This window comes from Homalodisca vitripennis, chromosome X, assembly GCF_021130785.1.
Source record: "Homalodisca vitripennis isolate AUS2020 chromosome X, UT_GWSS_2.1, whole genome shotgun sequence".
NCBI classification, from domain to species: domain Eukaryota; kingdom Metazoa; phylum Arthropoda; class Insecta; order Hemiptera; family Cicadellidae; genus Homalodisca; species Homalodisca vitripennis.
In genome coordinates, this window is record NC_060215.1 from 82,616,443 (window position 1) to 82,635,215 (window position 18,773).

The following is an 18,773-nucleotide window of genomic DNA, read 5'->3' on the forward strand; positions in this document are numbered from 1 at the left end:
TAATTACAGTAATTTATATACAACCAGTTCATTAATTAAGGGTTGAACTATTTACATAGTATAACTCCAAATTATAAAAGTGGTACGTTTCACACTACAGCAAAATCCAGAATTTTTTAATATGGTGAAAATCTTGTCTCACGATCGTTCACGAAGTTAGTGAAAAGTGTAAAATGCAAGGAAACATGCCAATCCTGGTATGGTCCATTCCTTTTTTTTTGTATAAAATAAGATTGACCAATGTTACAATTGTCATAGTGGGCTTATAGATTTATTCACAACCCCATGTTTTTCATGCCAATGCTGGCGATGACTTCTTCTTTCATGTTGGATAACACTTTCAGGATAGGCTTTTTATCTTCTGAGTTGGAATGTGTTCCTTATCAGTGCAGAATCGTATTTACAAAAATCACACCTTCCAAGACCTAGTTTTAGTTTTTGTAACGTTTTGTTGTTTGCCAAAGTCCGTACAGGCAGCATGAAACACCCTTCTGTACTCCACATATACTATGAGAGCTTCACCCCCAAGTGTAACACAGTAAAATAAGTGCTAAACACTCCTGTAATGTCTACAAGAGATTGCAGCCGGACAGGATTGAGTCTGAACTAGGTAAGAAGGGACGCTCTTATCTGTATCTCCTTATCAATCAGCGGTCTAATAGCAACTAGACCGGGATTTTATATTGTGGTACATACAAAATTTAACTCAAAACATACTTTTAGAATTTTAAAAGGTTATCTCACTGGTGGGGCTTCTTTCAACAGTTTGTCTTTATCCTTAAATACTTACAAACCTTAAAACCTTTTTTATAGCAACCCCTTTTATAACAGATTTTTACCTCTCACGTTCTAAATTATTTTTCAGAATTACAATTTTTCTAAACGGTATGTACAAATTTATACGATTAATATATTAATACAGACAACCTTTAAATAGCCACTGTATTGCTCAAAGCCTTGTAAATGTAAATTTTCCTTTAGATTTATGTAATTAGCGCCTTTACTGTCGTGTATAGTATTAACCTCATTAGGCTTACATTCAATATCCATATATTACATACATTATATATTATCCAGTATGCAATGTGAAACATATTTACATTTAAGAATATTAACACACTTCTCGCGGGGTATTCGTTGCGGAGGTGGAGAAGTAACATACGAGTATAGTATTTATATCAGTCATTTATACATCCTATTTTTACAATGTATATACGAATTGAAGTATATTAAGTTATTTAGTGTATTCCATATTTGAAGTATAAATTGTCAAATCGAAACGCGCGTCACTCTTTCCTGTAAATAGATTTTAATAATAGAATCGTGTTCCTAAAACCACACGCATAATCTTATTTTATGTTTAAAAAACAGTCAAATTATGTTTCAACACATGGTAGTAGTTTTTAGTCTAAAATAGATTGTGTTTATTCACATGTTTGTCAAATACTACACAACAATGCGCACTCGGGTCTACTTGTTACAAGTACCTGACACTGGTTTGGCCACGTGTCCAATGGTTTTCCATTGTTCGGTTATAAATAGTAGTGTACGATGCGGCGAGCAGCTGCATTATACAATGTGTTTGCTAAATTAGGGGCGTCTGCATTGTCTCTATAGTATTTCAGTGCGAGGTAGAAGGGCTACAGGAAGATACGTGCGAGGCAGGCATCAGAGTGTCAGATCAATTAACACTCTCCAATTGTCTCTCAGCGCCGCTACTATTAATAATAACATTTGGCCTACTTTCAAAACAGTAAAGCCACGTTTAAGGACTTGGACCTAGTCATATTTCAAACACCGCAGATGTTTACTTGTGATTATGCCTTACCAGATTCATACCAAATTGTCAAACCTGCAATAAAGTATCGTTGTGACTTTGAAATATTAATTTAATTCTTCATTGTATTATATTATATATAATTAAGATTTCATATATATTCATATATAACTGTTGCAAATTAATGCGCCTGAGTTTCATAACTGTCATTTAGAGTTTTATCAGGTATCGACAAGAAAAGAGATCAAAGAATATTAAGTTTTCCAATAACGAATATGAACTATCAGGTTGATTGATGAAATATATCGAACAATATAATTATTATTCTTTTTTCTTCCAAATAAAAATAAAAACGAATTACCTCAATTCACCGAGAACTTCCGAAGATACAGTTACGTTGCGCAGTATGAAAACTTTCATATAAATAGTTCTTCCTATTAAAAAATATCCTTACCTTCCTAATTAAAAAGAAGCTGGGTTAAACTGCAACCATCAAAACAATATTTTATTTTCTCAATGTGTAACCTTATCATCAGTAGTATAATATTGAACATTTGTTTTAAAAGATAACATTAAATGTGCATTCCTCATAAGGTGTATTGTTTATTACAGTGATCTGGACATCGACATAGAAGACAACGAAGATGGTACATTTAGCATTTACTACACAGTCAAGGACGCTGGCGAATACACTCTCAGCGTTAAATTTGGTGGTCAACCAGTACCCGATGGCTTCTACACATTTACGGTAACTTCCTTTCTTTAATATTTCATTCTTTTAACATATTAATAAACTAATATAATCTAATGTAGATTAGTAAGGTGGTATAATGAGGGGTATTTTATTTATGGAAAATATTTCAGATGGAGTGTTTTTTTTTTTTTTATATATTCTATGTTTATATGTTGGTGTTTCCTACAAAGGTGTGGACAGCTTTATGGAGACCTAATTTCTTCTTTCATTTAATTTAAAGTACAGTTTACCTTCTCTGTGACTCAAAAGACGCATCAGTGGTGTTATAAGAACCACTTAGAGGGCATCGTATACAATAATTGCAAGTATCTACAAACCCCTCTTATTTGTTTAAATTTGTTATTGATGATGTATGATTGAAAATAATGATAGGACTGATATAGAAATTTTCATCCATTGTGTATTTAAGTTTTCTGTTAATATTTAACTAGTTATGTCCGTAACAGTCTAGTTATATAATTCATAGTTGATTCCTGTAAACGTGCTAAGTAACTTATAATTTTGAACTTTAAATTACTGAAGAGGTCTTCCATTTATTAAAAATCAATGACTTAAGCGTTACTAAATGTTCACCCTGTATAGTATGATTTCTTTCAAACTCTTTCCAAATTTATATATTTTATTACCGGTTAATTTTCCCTCACAAATAGTGCTCTATCATTTTGTTTTACTTCAAAATTCCAAATTTTGTCTAGTTTGTCCGGAGCCTCAAAAACCCTGAAGATTTGGCGACCCTCGATGACGCACATACTAGGTATTAAACTGCTAAGTTTTACATTTTTGATGTTAGGTTAATATTCTTGTAATAATATTAATCTGATTTATCTAATTAAAAGAGGAGTCCAAACACGAAATGCCTATTGTATTCCTGATGTAACTTAGCAATAAATGAGTCAATAATCAACTCAACTTTGTTAATACCAGTTACTTAGACTTTTTAATCAACACCTGTTAATAAAGCAAATAAGTAATATGTATTACAAAATGATAACGATATTACCATATTGTGAAAAATAAAAAGACATTTTCAATATTATCGTTTATGTTAAATATGAAACAGATTAGCCTAATAATTCTCGTTGTTTTGATTAACCGTACGCTAATAACTTTATCGTTTTGTAATTTTAAATGCATACTACTTATTTGCTTTATTAACGTGTCTATTAAAATAAACTCTAAGTAACTGATATTACAAAGTTGAGTTCATCATTGATATCTTTCTTTCTAAGATATGCAGATTTTAAAAAATTACAAAAAATATTATCCAACATAAAAGTGATAAAACATAGACTAAGGCCTACTATGTGAGTCATCGGCACAGTGACGACAGGTAGGTCGGTCTGCGCGTGTGACGGTGTGTGTGCGTTCGGGTGCAAGGGTCATCCTGTAATCCTGTGGGGCTCTTTAGATAGCTGACAAACTATAGTCCTAAAACGTTTGGAATAAGAACACCGGCACAATATTTACGTGTAAACATTTTAATTAATAATGTCATCAAGTGTCTGCCTGTCCGTCCATCTGTGGGGTAACTCTTTCGTTACGTTCTGCCGTCTTTGACGATACTCCATTGTATCAGTTTTTTTTTAATGATGGTTTACACTTGTATATAAAAATAAACTTATGGAATATGTGCTGGTTTAATAATTTAAAGATGGAATCAGTGAAAAGGTTTAGAGTTTTGACACTCTATTTTCTATGAAACTTGATTGCTTTAATATTAATGTCACATCCAGCAAACCACTATAACTGTCTACTACATTGCACACTGACACTTTGAACTATAAATAGATAAGAAACATTTTAAATTCAACCCCAGCAAATTTGCGATTTCTTTAAATGCATCAATAAAGGATCATACAAAGAGGATGAATTTTATATTGAATATTTAGCTCATCATTAGCCTTAAAAGTAGTTTCTAAGGCCCAATGTTCGTATGACGTATTTATTTTTATTATTTTTACAAATATAAATTATCAGGCTGTTGCCCGACTTTTTGTACACCTTGTACATGGTATGGTGTAATACGAGATACATAAAATAACTAGGACTGAGCAACAAGATCTACTATTGTTAATTTCGGTTTTACCTTTCTTAAAGAATATTGTCCATGTTACTCACAAAATACTGCTTGTGCCTGTATACGGAAACTGTGATGTAAATTGAGGAATGCAAAGGATACCAAAATAGTAAAGCAATATAACCAGTGATAGTATCCACTCAAACTAATAGCACCAGCTCTGTTTCTAATAAGCTGCCGTCATCTCTAAGTTCCTTCCCCCTACGACAATAGCGGGCTATTATTGTGTTTGCTTTGTTTTGTGGGACTGGGCCTCTAGCCAGACATCATTAGTACATTTATTATGCAGAGTGTTTGTTCGTTAGTAGCGGCAAAGTTTTAAATTTCCTTTTGCTAATATTTAAATAATTGTAGTATTGTTAACTTCAAAAATATAACAGTTACAGTCTTTGAGGTTATTTGTCACTGGTTTAGTTCTACTATTCCATCTAGTGGTATATTAACAAGAGAGGCTTTTTGTATCCTGATCAGATATGGGCCTTAAGTAAATGCAGAAATTGTTCAAACATGTGTTTTCAACATACGTTTGCAGTTTATATTTAATCAGTAATGATGAAAATATGGATAAAATTGCTAAAATTGAAGCATTGTTATAAGATCTCATTATGTATAAGAGGGTAACGTTAGGTGTTTTGGTGAATATAAAATACGTTAACAAAAAACATTGATTTAAAGCTATACAGGGCTTGACTATATCTCATATAACAATTAGGTTTGGTAAAAACTACTATGGTATATTTATGATCTTTATACTGCCTTTATACAATTATAAATACTTTGTACGTTTGCTATAATAAATGACTATAATATTCATTAAAGAAATCGATAATATAGAATAAATAACATTCATTCGATTTGTACTTACTCCCTGTACGTGTCTGATTAAGGTATAAAAGTATACCGGATTTTGTATTCTGTAAAACTTATCTATCTATTTTCTCACACTTAGTTTGACGACGATACACAACATTGGTTATAATTGACTTACGCATCAAGTATTTGCCTCATGGCCATCTTTTAAAATTAAAAATTTAGTTTGATGTTTTATCATCAATTGGTAAGTGTATAAAAATGCAGTGACAATTAATAAAAAAAAACGGAACTCAATGAATAGAGGTAATGTGTGATTCCTAAAACGGCAACATGTTTGTAAGGAAACCCTATCCGCAGTAGTGGTGTCATCTATGCCAACGAGTGCTCAAGTCGACGGTCCCCAAATCTAGGCAGCTCTTGGGTTGGCACTGCATGAAGGTGTTCGTGTTGGCTCGTTCTGTGATGTAATTAATGCAGTTGCAAGAGAATAATACGAAGCAACAATAAGTTGGCTTCGACTGGTAACCACTGATATTGTGTTTAGTAGATGATCTGCAAATGTTTTATTGGAGAGAGTACAATGGAGGTATAAACAGTGAAACTGTGTGAAGTGTCTATGGGTAACTTGAGAACTTAGAGAAGCAATTTCTGGAAGTATTAATAATACATGTAGTTTCGCATAATTTACCAGCTCTCACAGAACAAATATAAATGTTAGTTATTTGTTTGTAAGGATAAAGTGTATGCATCACATCTATCCCTTCATTGTGCATCATGATCCATTGAGGATATAACTAGTCTACAACAGGTGATGAGCGGACAGAAATAATTCCTGAGTTTGCCAAGAAGTTCACACAACACAGCAGGAAGTTACAATTCACTAAGCATCAGACAGTATGTAAATCATTAGAACAAATAAAAATGTAAATATTCATAAAATATTTCTTAAAAACTTACCTTGGAATTTATTATTTCACAACAGTTCTAAATATGACTGAAAGAAACTGCATTTGGATGAATATGTTACGGCAGAGCAGTGCGTACATTGAACAATCTAACAATTTTACAAGACTGACTATCTGAAATGATATCATATCCAGATGCGAGTCTAAATATTTTTGGAACAAAAAGTGTTTTAGTTTAGTATTGAAATAGCAAATATGTTTGATAGATCTTTTTATATTAGTGATCAATGTTCAACAATGTTAGTTTTGTTTCGAATAAAGACATTTTACTTTCTACCGTAACAAAGTTATTGCACTAAACTAAATATTGTACTAAGAACGAAAATGTATATATTTGAAATAAAATTTATATCACCAGTAAATGCAGAAACTATTGCAGAAATCGTCTCCAATTAAACAAAATTGTATATAGGCAAATTTTTTGTCCATGTTTATAATAAGGTTTCAATGGGAATTAAACTTAGACCAGTTCTAACAAACAAGGCGTACTGTGTAAGAAGCTTTCTATGAATTGGATCCTACTCACGTGTCCGCCTCCTCCCAACGCCCTGAGCAGGGCATTGAAAATCTTCGGTGTACACATTTTCCTCTTCATTTCCGATTTATAGTAGTGTGGCACTTTCTGTTTTATTTTATGTACATTGTCAATTGTTTCTTTTCGCCTCTTCACAGCCATTTGGATTTCCACTACAATCGCAATATATATAAATGCGTCTTGCCTCCAACGTTTTTCTCCTTTCTTCGCATTTCTGTATTGGTGCTTAGTTTACATTTAATGTTTAGTTTATTTAATTCTTCATTAGATTCCTATTATAGCATTCTTTCTTGACAGTACATACTCGTGTTTTAATTATAGAACATAGATATTTATTCATTACCGGTTCCCTTTTCTCTGACTGTATCTTTGTCTGTTTGTCTTTGTTATCTTTGTTTTACCTTTAAAGCATTAGTCTGAATTTGTTTTGTTCCTTCTTTATCCTTTCCATTGTGACCCCATTACTAATACCGCTCAATCCTTAAACTTATCTCCAATCCTTGTTCTGGTGGTTTTAATCAAGTTTTTATTAACATTTTACCTTACCAAACAATCGCCGGTTTAGGAGACTGAAACAATATACTCTCAGTTCTGCCACATTCTGTACTTTTATTATTTACATCTTACCCCTTTTGGCTTCTTGATTTAGTGTCTTAATTCCTTGTGTTTATCCTAGTTCCTCTCTCACTGTTTTACCATCGACTTCAATAAGCACATTCCTTTCCTCATTTGCAGTGTCATACAGTGCTCTTTCTTGTTTATTTTTTCCTTGATTACCCTCCCCCCCAAATCTTGGTGGGATTTCCATTTGTGGCTTCGAGACGATTTTTCATATCGTTGCCTGTTTGGTAACTGGGAACAGAAACCAGCACCGCTTCTTAGTTTTTTAGTGGATCTCCCCGTAATGTCTCGTCCTCTTCTACCAGCACCGCTTCTTAGTTTCTTAGTGGATCTCCCTGTAATGTCTTGTCCTCTTCTACCAGCACCGCTTCTTAGTTTCTTAGTGGATCTCCCCGTAATGTCTCGTCCTCTTCTATCAGCACCGCTTCTTAGTTTTTTAGTGGATCTCCCCGTAATGTCTCGTCCTCTTCTACCAGCACCGCTTCTTAGTTTCTTAGTGGATCTCCCCGTAATGTCTTGTCCTCTTCTACCAGCACCGCTTCTTAGTTTTTTAGTGGATCTCCCCGTAATGTCTCGTCCTCTTCTACCAGCACCGCTTCTTAGTTTCTTAGTGGATCTCCCTGTAATGTCTTTTCCTCTTCTACCAGCACCGCTTCTTAGTTTCTGAATGGATCTCCCGTAATGTCTCGTCCTCTTCTACCTCCACAATCACTAATGCTCCAAGCTTCCTGGCTTTCGTTCTATCTGCTAACGGGAGAGAGAGATAGAGGGAGAGAGAGAGGATGTGAAATTGAGAGAGCGAGAGAGTGAGAGAGAGGACTGGGTTGGCCTGAGCGCTTCCGACGGCAGTGAAGCGGCACAGCAGGTGCGTCGGCGACTAATTTTTATGTCACTTAAAGATTAACGACCGTGTTATTAAAACCTTTCCCGAAACTGTGGTGGATGTCGGATTGCGAACTCACCACTGTAAATCATGATGGATGTGTCAGCTAAAAATAAGAGCTCTTGCTATTTACGCGCAAGGTTGTAGATTCATCAAGCGCGGCCGGATGTCCTCACAAATATTTCCTCGCTAACTCACTTTTCAGCCTGTTTGAAACAGACCCGAGCATTGCATTCTGAGTGAGACACGTCGCGTTTTGCGGGTATACACGTATCGTCTATTTTAGGTGTTTACTGCCTGGACCGTCTTCTCGGGGGGCGTCCGGCGAGACAGCGACAGCGTCCGACTTGCCGCCCCCGCTGCTCCGCCGCTGCCCCTCCTCCCCCGCCCCCACTCCCAGGCACCATTCTTTGTTCTAGCGACATTACGCTTTGTTGTCGGGTGTCGGGGGCCACAGTCCAGTCCCGCTGTAGTGTGTGCCGTAGTCGGTGTATCCTCGCCGCTCACACCACGCCGCCTCTGGTCTCTCCCACGACACCAGAACTCTGTAAGCCAACACGTTTTTCTACTAATCGTTTCCCCTGTCCGCGCTCCCCCCTCTTCTTCCCCTTCCCGACTCCTGCTTCCAAAAATGTTATAACCTTCGCATTATATCGCAATGCACAGTGTATTACTGGATATTTTATTGCTCATGCGTTCGAATTTATAGTAACAATTAATTCCTCCTGGTAAAGACGCAGCAAATTCTATTACTCGCTTTAAACTTCACAATAAATACAATCGTGTGTATTCTTCTGGTACTCCCCCATTATTGAGATCAGTAAATACAATCGTGTATTGTTTTCAATAATGGCAATACTCAAACCTATGCTTTTTGAATTATCTGTACGCTTAAAACCTGCTTTATCAAAATAAATAGCGGAAATAAACTAAGATTTTAACACTTGTACAAAATAGTTAGTAATAATAATTGTTGTAATTATTGTGCAATCTACGTGTCATACTAAATTTTAATAAGTCCTGCTATTTAAAATGAGTACATCTCTAAGAATTGTTTTTTCCTGAAGGCTCTCTTGACTGGAAGACAGTATTTTCATAGAAACCTTTATTTCACGACAAGACAAGAATTACGTAGAAACTAAATTATGAACATTTAAAGAACAGTTTAATTTTTCATCCAATTTGGTAGGAGTATGGGACGAGCAATATTTTAAATAAAGGTCTATTCCGAATTTTGGTATAATTAATTCCTCCGTGTAAACAGGTTGTTGTGAATTTTTAAATTAAGATTGCAAGAGATAAAGCGTACCAAGATATAAATCCGTACAAGCACTATATTTAAATTATAATTCTTTGGCGTGGGATTTCACTGAATTGAGGAATTGCTTCAATGCTTTAGATACCATCAACCTCATTATTTTGGTCGACCTTAATGGCCGATTAGGAGAGGAACAGAATGTACCAGATGATATCGCAGAGAATATCACTAAGAAAGTTAGAAATATTAGAGCTCAAATGATCAAACGGTAAACGTGAGAGGTAGTAAAATTGTAATAATGGAGAGCTAGAGTTAATGAACAATCAATAATATTAAACTAGATCATATAGCGATTTGTTAGGTAATTATACGTCTATAGGGCAACAGGATGCTCGCTAATAGATGTGGCGGCAGTGTCCGTCAACTTAGTCTATGACTTCAAAGTGTTGCCACGCCCAGTTCTGATCAACTTCCCATTGAAGAGTTAATAGAGGTAGATAACCCTGTCACGGAGTAGGGAGAGGAGGAGGAGAGGACCCTTGCACTGCTTTCTAAAATAAAATGGGCTGATATGGACTAGCATGACTATGGTAGAAAGGTAACTGAAAACATGCCTATTTTTTATGTTAGAAAACAATCAACGTAATATTGATAAAATTATACATATTATTAATTAAGTTTATTACAAAATAACATCAAATAACAGTACATTTTGAGCTTGTTTACCATGGTTTGATAACAGATACTTAAAAATAATAAATCAGGTTTTTAAATTACTTCATTCATTGTGAAAAATTCTACATTGCTTAAATCAAATTACTTGATTTGACCTGTGTAAAAGCAAAACATTTCCTATAATCGCACCCTGATAGGAAGTTTAAATTTAGGAAATAACGCTATGGAAAGCAATTCTTTATTTTAAACAGGAACCCGATAGGATATTTTCTTGTAATATTTCGGAAACGGAATGGAATAATCATTTCGAGTCTCTATTTCTATTAAACCCTTAGGGTTTGGTATGAGGAACCGTTTATTTACTACTCAATTCCTGATTCGGAGTTCACGCGGGAATTGACTTTGTAGTAATTGCAGTGAAAAACAACATAGCGCCCAGTTCGGACAGGGCACAGTATAAATTTTGTTTAATGCCCCAGACATATTAATACTATTTAAATATAAAAATAGTTTAAATAGAAACAAACGTTTTATAGAAGGAAAAGTTCTTAAGAGATTAAAAAAATCTATTGTATTTCCATGATATAAAACGGGTGATATTAATTCTGTCGCAAATTACAGAGGGTTCTATGCTGACAGTATCACCATTATACCACCCATGGTTACAAGTATTCAGCTTATGATAAACAAGTTAGAGAAATATTGTAATCATTGGAACATTAAATCTAAAGTATCAGTATTCAAACGATTAATCATATTTAGGAATAGTATTAAGAACTTTATCTTGGGAACCGCAACTAAAAGAAAAAGTAAAGGGAGTGGGGCGAAATTAACTAGTAATTCGAAACTTATTAAATAATGTCAGAGTTCTTCCGGAGTGCCAAATATATATATATCTTATAATGCATGGTAAAAAAACGACAATGTGTTATAGGACTCAGGGCTATTTAAGTTAACAATTGGAATCTGTTCAAAAATACTATATTGAAATATTGTTTCGTTTACCTTATAATACTCCAAATTACTTGCTACATCTTGAAATACAATTTGAAAAATACAATTGCTAAATTTAAAATTAATGCAAACTATTTAATAAGTTATTAGCTGTGCCATCAAACAGACCTCCACTGTTCTTTGCTAAGCATGTTATTAAAACGTATTTGGCCGGGAATTTAAAATCGAAGTTGATTTTGACAAAGAGCAGGGACAATTAGTTGCACATTCAGGTCATGAGTGTAGTGGTGGGTTACGGTTAGGTGGCGAACAGACTTCAGGGGAGGGCACCAACATCTGTACCTGACTCGCGAACTGGAACTTGATGACAGGACTTTTATCAGAGATAACGAGATTACACTTATCTCGGGCAATTAAGGCCAGAGCATTTACCGATCTTACTACATCTTAATTTTAAGCCTTGCTGAGTAACAGAAATTATGATGGTTCTCTTTGTAACTTACAAGGACCTAAGGCAGTATTTCATTTTCTAACTAAAATTACGATTCTCGAAAACATTAGAAAAAGTTGTTTGGTAAAGTATACTGAACAAACCTGGACTTGTTGAATATGTTTTAAATGTAAAGTATTGGCTTACCTTACACAAATTAATGTCATGCACCTGGAAGTATAGATGGAATTTAATTAATAGACTATTAAAATGACAGTCTCTATACGTGTTTACTAAAAACAATATTTTAAATAAACAATACAATTTAAATATTATTATGAAAACTTAGATTTAATTTTAATTTATAATATTTTTTTAACTGAATAAAGTAATTTACCAAAGCAACTTTTTTAATGTAATGTACAAACATTAAAAGTCACATGGTTGTAAAAATTTTTTGTATGTGTGTCCGAAACTGTGTGGTATGAGGGGTGGGTATGAATTAGTGAGAGGTTCATCTTGCTATATATGATGTATGCAAGATGATTCCTTAGGTTAACTAATATTTTTAGGGCACTTACAACTGTTTTATAAAATTCAATAATATTTTGTGCATAAATTTGTTTTAGTTTTTTTTTTTTTTTTTTATACGGTACTGGTTTGATAATTCAAATATACTGTTTATTACTTCAATAAATAAATTTTGCACGTTTTATGTGTACGTGTATACACTCGTTTTGTATCAAACTTGTGCTTTTAGAGGCCACTTATTTTTTAATCATCTTTAAAGAAATGTATTTCTGTTTTATATAGATATTTGTTTTATTATTTAGACGGATTTATTTAAGCCACACTATTGAAAATGAATGGCAACGACTGTAATGATATTCACTCCGTAACCCATATGTAACTGACGAATACTTATCACACGGTTTCCCGTACACTGCATAGAGAACTACAAGTGGATGTGCTGATGGTACATATATAAATGTGTCTTTGATATGATAAAATTCTCTTCAAATTCTGAAATTCTTATTGGACGACGATTTGAGCCAGTGGTTCTAATCGGGTTAAGCGGCACCCTGCAGTCTGGCAGATGTGGAACTAAAGGTACTAGAAGCTAATGTCCCCGTATCGGAACCCCGATACTCGTAACTATAGTTCCTTTGGTAATATGCGACAACAGATTGAAGCTCCACTTACGGTTTATCAGTCTTTCAAGCATTATTCACACAGTGATAAATTATACCACGATAGTACGAGTATAATGTAACAGCTGGAGATTATTCCTTATAATGTAATTTTGTTACATTATATCTTTACAAAGATAATATAGAGAAATCTCAATGTAAATAAAGCACAAAGTCTAAAAATGGCACAAATTCGAAATGTGGATTTTCAGGTACGCTTTATGTTTTGTGCGTACATTAGAATAATGTAAAAACTGAACAACATTTACAGTTAAAGGTTTTGTTCTTTCAAATCTAGTAAGAAGTATGGCATAAGTTTATATTGTAGTCCCTTTCATAAAAATTCACATGTATACTGAACGTCTTTGAATTGCTCCAATTATATTCTCATAAAATCTTATTCTCAATCTCAATATAAGTCTGAACTACACTTTAAATGCTTTTGTATCGTTTTCGTTTCCTTACGTTGTTATACGATACACAGTGTAGCTTAGTTAGAGGCGAGTTATTTGCGCCTTGTTTATCTTCGATAGGCAATTTCAATGCTGCATGCACGTAACAACTCAAAAATCTGAAGGAGTCTAAATTTGTAATACAGTTGATTTTGATGTCATACAAATATGACAGGTTTAAAGTAGAAAATTATAGTAAAGTAATAAGAGATAGGTAATTCGTTGAAGTTGAATGTAAGTAATAGATACATAGATAGAATGTAAGCAAAAATCTTGAATTTATTTGATTTAAAATTAGCTTGTAAAAACATTCGATTGTAATGTATTTATTGGAGATTATTATGAGATCTTAAATATAAATCTTTATTTTTTAACATACATGTTTTAAATATATTCAGTAAATCAATAGCAATACTATATTTCATGAAGCACACGAAGCAGATATTGCCAGACTAGCCATATTGTATAAATATAAATTCCGAAACGTATGTCACAATTTTTGTTCTATCAAATTGTATATTGATATTGTAAAAAGCTGAAAGACTTCCCCAAAGGTTAAACCAAGATATGTTATATTTTTAGTTATACTACTATCTTCCACCCATCTAAACAACTTATTTAATTTTTAAAGATCGTTTTGGGGAGCTCCAAATATATTGTCTGTAACTGTAGTTTAATCCCATTATGTTATTTAATCAAAATGTTAAAATCTTTGCCATGAAAGTATTTTTGTTGTAATATAAATGATCACTAAATCTTCATATAAAAAGTTTAAATAATCTTATAATTAATTATCCATTTCATTATTACATACATTTATAGTACGGAAATTATATTCGATATTTTAATGTTCAAATTTAGTGCTGAAATGTGTGGGTTTCATTAAGTTATTTTTCATTGTGTGTTGATTAAAAATTAAAAATTAAAATGGAACTACTTATCCAAATATACTTTCGTAAACATAGCTGAAAACTATTAAATGGTCTATTCCTGTGCTATATACTTAACGTAAACATGGGTTTGTAATTTGCCTCCGAGTGTAGGCGTATTACAAGATTGTACACTTTTAAAGCTCACTTCAACTACAGAAGACTTCTGTACGAGTCGACTGAAAGATCCTTACGCATCTCCTCCCTAGGTACAGTAGAGCAGTTATTCTGAAATACATTTACGCATGAAGTACCGTAATATATTATTTGAGAGAATCCCAAGAAGGTTGTTGGCTCTAGTTTTACTTAACTTGCTGGCCTACCGTGCTCAACTCTTGGATTAATTCTACGTCGTCGGTTTCGAGTTGGCTTTGCAGACCGGGCTGTCAGGCAATTTAACACAGTCTAGCCCCGTCTGCTGTTCAACTTTTCAGTGTAACATTTATTAACAACTTCGCAGCATGTTTTATTAAGAGGTCTCGCTAGTTTTGAAAAATGCGTTTTAATAGTGTAGCCGGATGTAAACTAAATGGAAAGGTGTTCGGTCTAGAGTGGTGTTTCCTCTACTTATTCATGTCAATTCCAATATCCTGAGGTAGAATAGGTTTACTTTGTACATGATTTTATCAGTTTAACTTAATTACATTCAAGTAATCTACGTAAAATGTACAAGATCATGTTTATAACCATAATGAAAAATCACTACTGTTCAGTTTAACAAAGTGTGGATATGAAATGTCGAAAGTGTTTTGAGCCTAATTGTTTTTGGGTTTACTCGTATATTAATTTTGCCTATTTCAATTTTGTTATTAATGTTCACAGTTAAATAAATATCATCGAAAGAACTCTAGTGCAGTTAAAAAGGCCAGTTTTTTATTGTTAAACGGTTAATGTAAATTTAGTCTTGCGTGCCATATGACTAATCAAAATTTATTTATTATTTATTGGATAAAAGAATTGCCATTCAATCACTTACTTGTGAGAGGTAAACCGAAGGATTTGTACAATACAATACGTATCATGTATTGCGTTCCGTTGTTATAGAATAGGCAATTTCAATGCTGTGTGCACATTGCCGGTTAGGCTTTGTGAAGGCGACATGTACTGTACGTCGCGTTGCGCGTTAGCTACTATACGTACTACCATCGCGCCGTGTCGGTCGTGGGTATTATCCTATTACATACATTTTAAGTTATTCAGGAAATGGGCGTTTTATTTTTTATATAAATAAAGTTTTAAAATGAAAATTTAGTACGGCGATTCTCTAATATGTTTAAAATGAAAAATAATTTATTTTTATTTACTCTATCATAATGAAACTTCCAATATTGGTAGCGAACCTCTCTAAAGACAACTTTGTGACTTCTAAATGCAGTTAATTGACCTATATTGTGCAGTTAATTCATTATAATATACGTGTATTGTATTATATCTTGACAAAGATTATATAGAGATGTCTCAGTTTTGTTCAAATTCAAAGTTAACATCTAAATGTGTTATTTTATGCTTTACGTTCACAAGTCCATCTCAGTAATGTCCTTTAGGACTTACAATGAAATAACTCAGTACCATTAAATATCTACTTTTTTAAAATACAGCAAGTAGTGATAACGCTTCTTATAAATTTGTTCACATACTAAAGTCTCATGTTAAATAAAATTGTAATTATTTCATACAATATGCTGCACCCAGTGTCCTTTTTTTCTGTTAGTGAGCTTCACAGGGATTATATATAGGCGAAAACAATAGCATTCCCATTTGTTCCTTATAAATCGTATAGGAACATGATTCTCAGCTCTTTATGCATAACATTTTCCTAGTATTTTTACGTCATGTTTGTATTCGGTTATTGTATAAATCGATCGATATTCAAACTTGTTTTAGATCGTGAAATGAGAGATTAGTCGGGGGATGTGAGAGGTCCACTGCACGGTATCCGCGGGTTGCGCACCTGTTGCCCGCCTGTCACGATGCCGCGTCTATATCCATCTGCGGCTCGTCCCGCTCCCGCGCCCGTGTCCCCGGCTCCGTGCCCTTTTAGACCCGCCCAGTTCGTGCGACTTGTCACGTTCTGCCTCAGATACCATCAGGGCCCGTGTTACACCACTGTAGTTCCGAGTCGAACAAGAACAACATAGCGATGCTCTCATAATCGATTTCCATTTATTTTCAATTTAAATTACGTTGGGACCTGGACTGCCTAGTTTTCACCATAGCAAATTTTAATTAAAATATTTATAATATATACATAACAGCAATATTCATCTTTTAAAATTATTATATTAGACATTTTTGTTACTGAATAGAATGAGGTTGATGAAAGTTTGCAGTGAAATGTGTCGTTGTTGAGGATAGAAGAAAAGCCTGGATTCTGGGTTTCTATTTGTAGGCTGCGATCGAGCCCGCCCCCGGGCCCGAAATACCACAGTATATCTCACACATTAGACATTCAGTTCGCTTAAATCGCATTTATTTAGAGACGCGGTCCTCTTCGTCCCGCCGTCACCCCCTCCCCCCTCAGCGCCACATGTGACTCATTCTCAGCTGCTCCCCCTACATTTTACCATCTCCTTGTTCAAAATGGAGTCAAATTTGTTTCCTCGCTTTAAGGAACTCGCAGAATGCCATTACATCTGTCACAAAACTGGCGTCCCTCATTGCCACAAATTTATTTCGGAGTTCCTTCGTTCTGACCCCTTATATATTCTTTTACACTGTTTTATTATATCTCTGTAGTAAAAGTTAGAAAATAAATTCTATATGTATATAATTAATTATGCAATACATTGCGAAAACAAAAAAATCTATGAGGGCCGTGTACATTATATATGATGGCTAAATATATTGGTTTTGGGATTTTAATTACTATGACGGTATATACTCGTGTGTGTATATATATATATATATATATATATATATATGTGTGTGTGTGTGTGTGTGTGTGTGTGTGTGTGTGTGTGTGTGTGTGTGTGTGTGTGTGTGTGTTGTTCTAGCGTTCGACTACCACATCCTGAATCGTAATACATTTCCGCAACTGTTGGCGTGTACACCGCCTAATATACGAGAGACATATATCGTAAAGCAACGTCGGGTCTACTAGAGCGTGAGACAAAAAATGCTGTGGTCGATTAAGGCGCACAATCAAGAGAGCGCAAGACTAATGAATGAGTCGGCACAATCAAAGAAGAAAGGTTAATAGTTAAGTGCGTAGTATGTGTACCCGCGCCGGGTGGCCAGGGCTGGCCAGGCCTGTACTATGTCCGTGCCAACACCACCTGATCCTTGTTTGTTGTCGGGTCTACCACTCCACTCCGCCAGCTCAGCCATTGATCGGATAAGCTTGTAGTTTTTGGCTCGCGTACACATCTGATGGCTTCGCGCGTTTTACGCTTTGACAGTTCTCACTACATCGGTTCGGTGTCGCTTTTGTTGTCGTTCCGTTCATCGTACTTCATTCATGAGACTGGCCACAGAGTTTTACTCGGACTCTTCTTTACATTTAAGATGTTTAGTGATGTCATAGACATAATTTTGTCAAATTAATAAAGGGTAGTTCACGAGAGTTTTTCACTTTTCGGAGACAGAAACATTTAACGAGAGCTCCCCGCCTGTTTCTGCCGAGTGTACCAGACAAAACGGCAGTATTTTCAGCGTCTTTTGACGCAGGTTTTATTTTTAGCACGCCAATTTGCTTTGCATTCAGTGTTCTTCCACGTCAGTTGATCTTTAAATTACATAACCTAGAATAGTTAAGTGTTTTACAGCATATTTTTATATCTTGGATAGAGTTACACTTGTTTTATCTGACGAGCTTTGATAATCTAAAATCAGTTTGTGATATATATTTTCTTTCAAAAAATTGTTTTCTAATATCTTTCATATTTTGTTAAAAAAGTAAGAATATTCCAAAACATAATTAATTCATTTCAATCACATGTCATCAATTAGATTAGTCGGCGAATAGTTTTCTAAAGAAGGGCTAAAGCTAACGAGTTTGCAAATTATTAAGTGATATCAACCAATTATTTCCTCTCCTCCAGGAATTTCAGTATTCTTTATTAAACTGTCCTTCATATTATTTATAGAAGTTTTGTTATTTACATCCACACATTTAATCTATTGCAATTTAGTAATTAATCAAGTGTATGTGTCTGTTATATTTTCTATATAATTATTTATGTAAATGGAATACAAAGTAAATTCCAACTATATAAAATGTTAGCACGGTTTCATAAAACTGAGTTTTCTGTCAAATCTCAGCTAGAGTAATGAAATCGAATAATTTTAATAAGAATTAATTAGATTAAGGAAACCGCTCAAATTAACAAAAACTTGGACGTTGAACAGAAATTGTATTTTTATTTATGTTTTTTACATTAAACACGATATGTGGTACGACAAAAAATCTAAAATGATTCAACTTAGATAAATCATGATTTACTAATTAATTAATTTCTCGT

The 18,773-nt window shown here is 34.1% G+C and overlaps 1 protein-coding gene across 7 annotated transcripts in view; it reads left to right on the plus strand.

The window, feature by feature from the left end:
* LOC124369271 (filamin-A) overlaps positions 1–18,773 on the plus strand; it is a 254,692-nt gene that overhangs the window by 161,838 nt on the left and 74,081 nt on the right. For 4 of the 7 annotated variants that reach the window (XM_046827175.1, XM_046827177.1, XM_046827179.1 and 1 more), the window contains one exon: positions 2,390–2,525. In XM_046827175.1, coding sequence (XP_046683131.1) covers positions 2,390–2,525 — 136 coding nt within the window. Of the gene's footprint in view, positions 1–2,389; positions 2,526–8,817; positions 8,973–18,773 lie in introns of those variants that run through there. The other 3 variants (XM_046827183.1, XM_046827182.1, XM_046827181.1) reach the window with 3 other exon arrangements.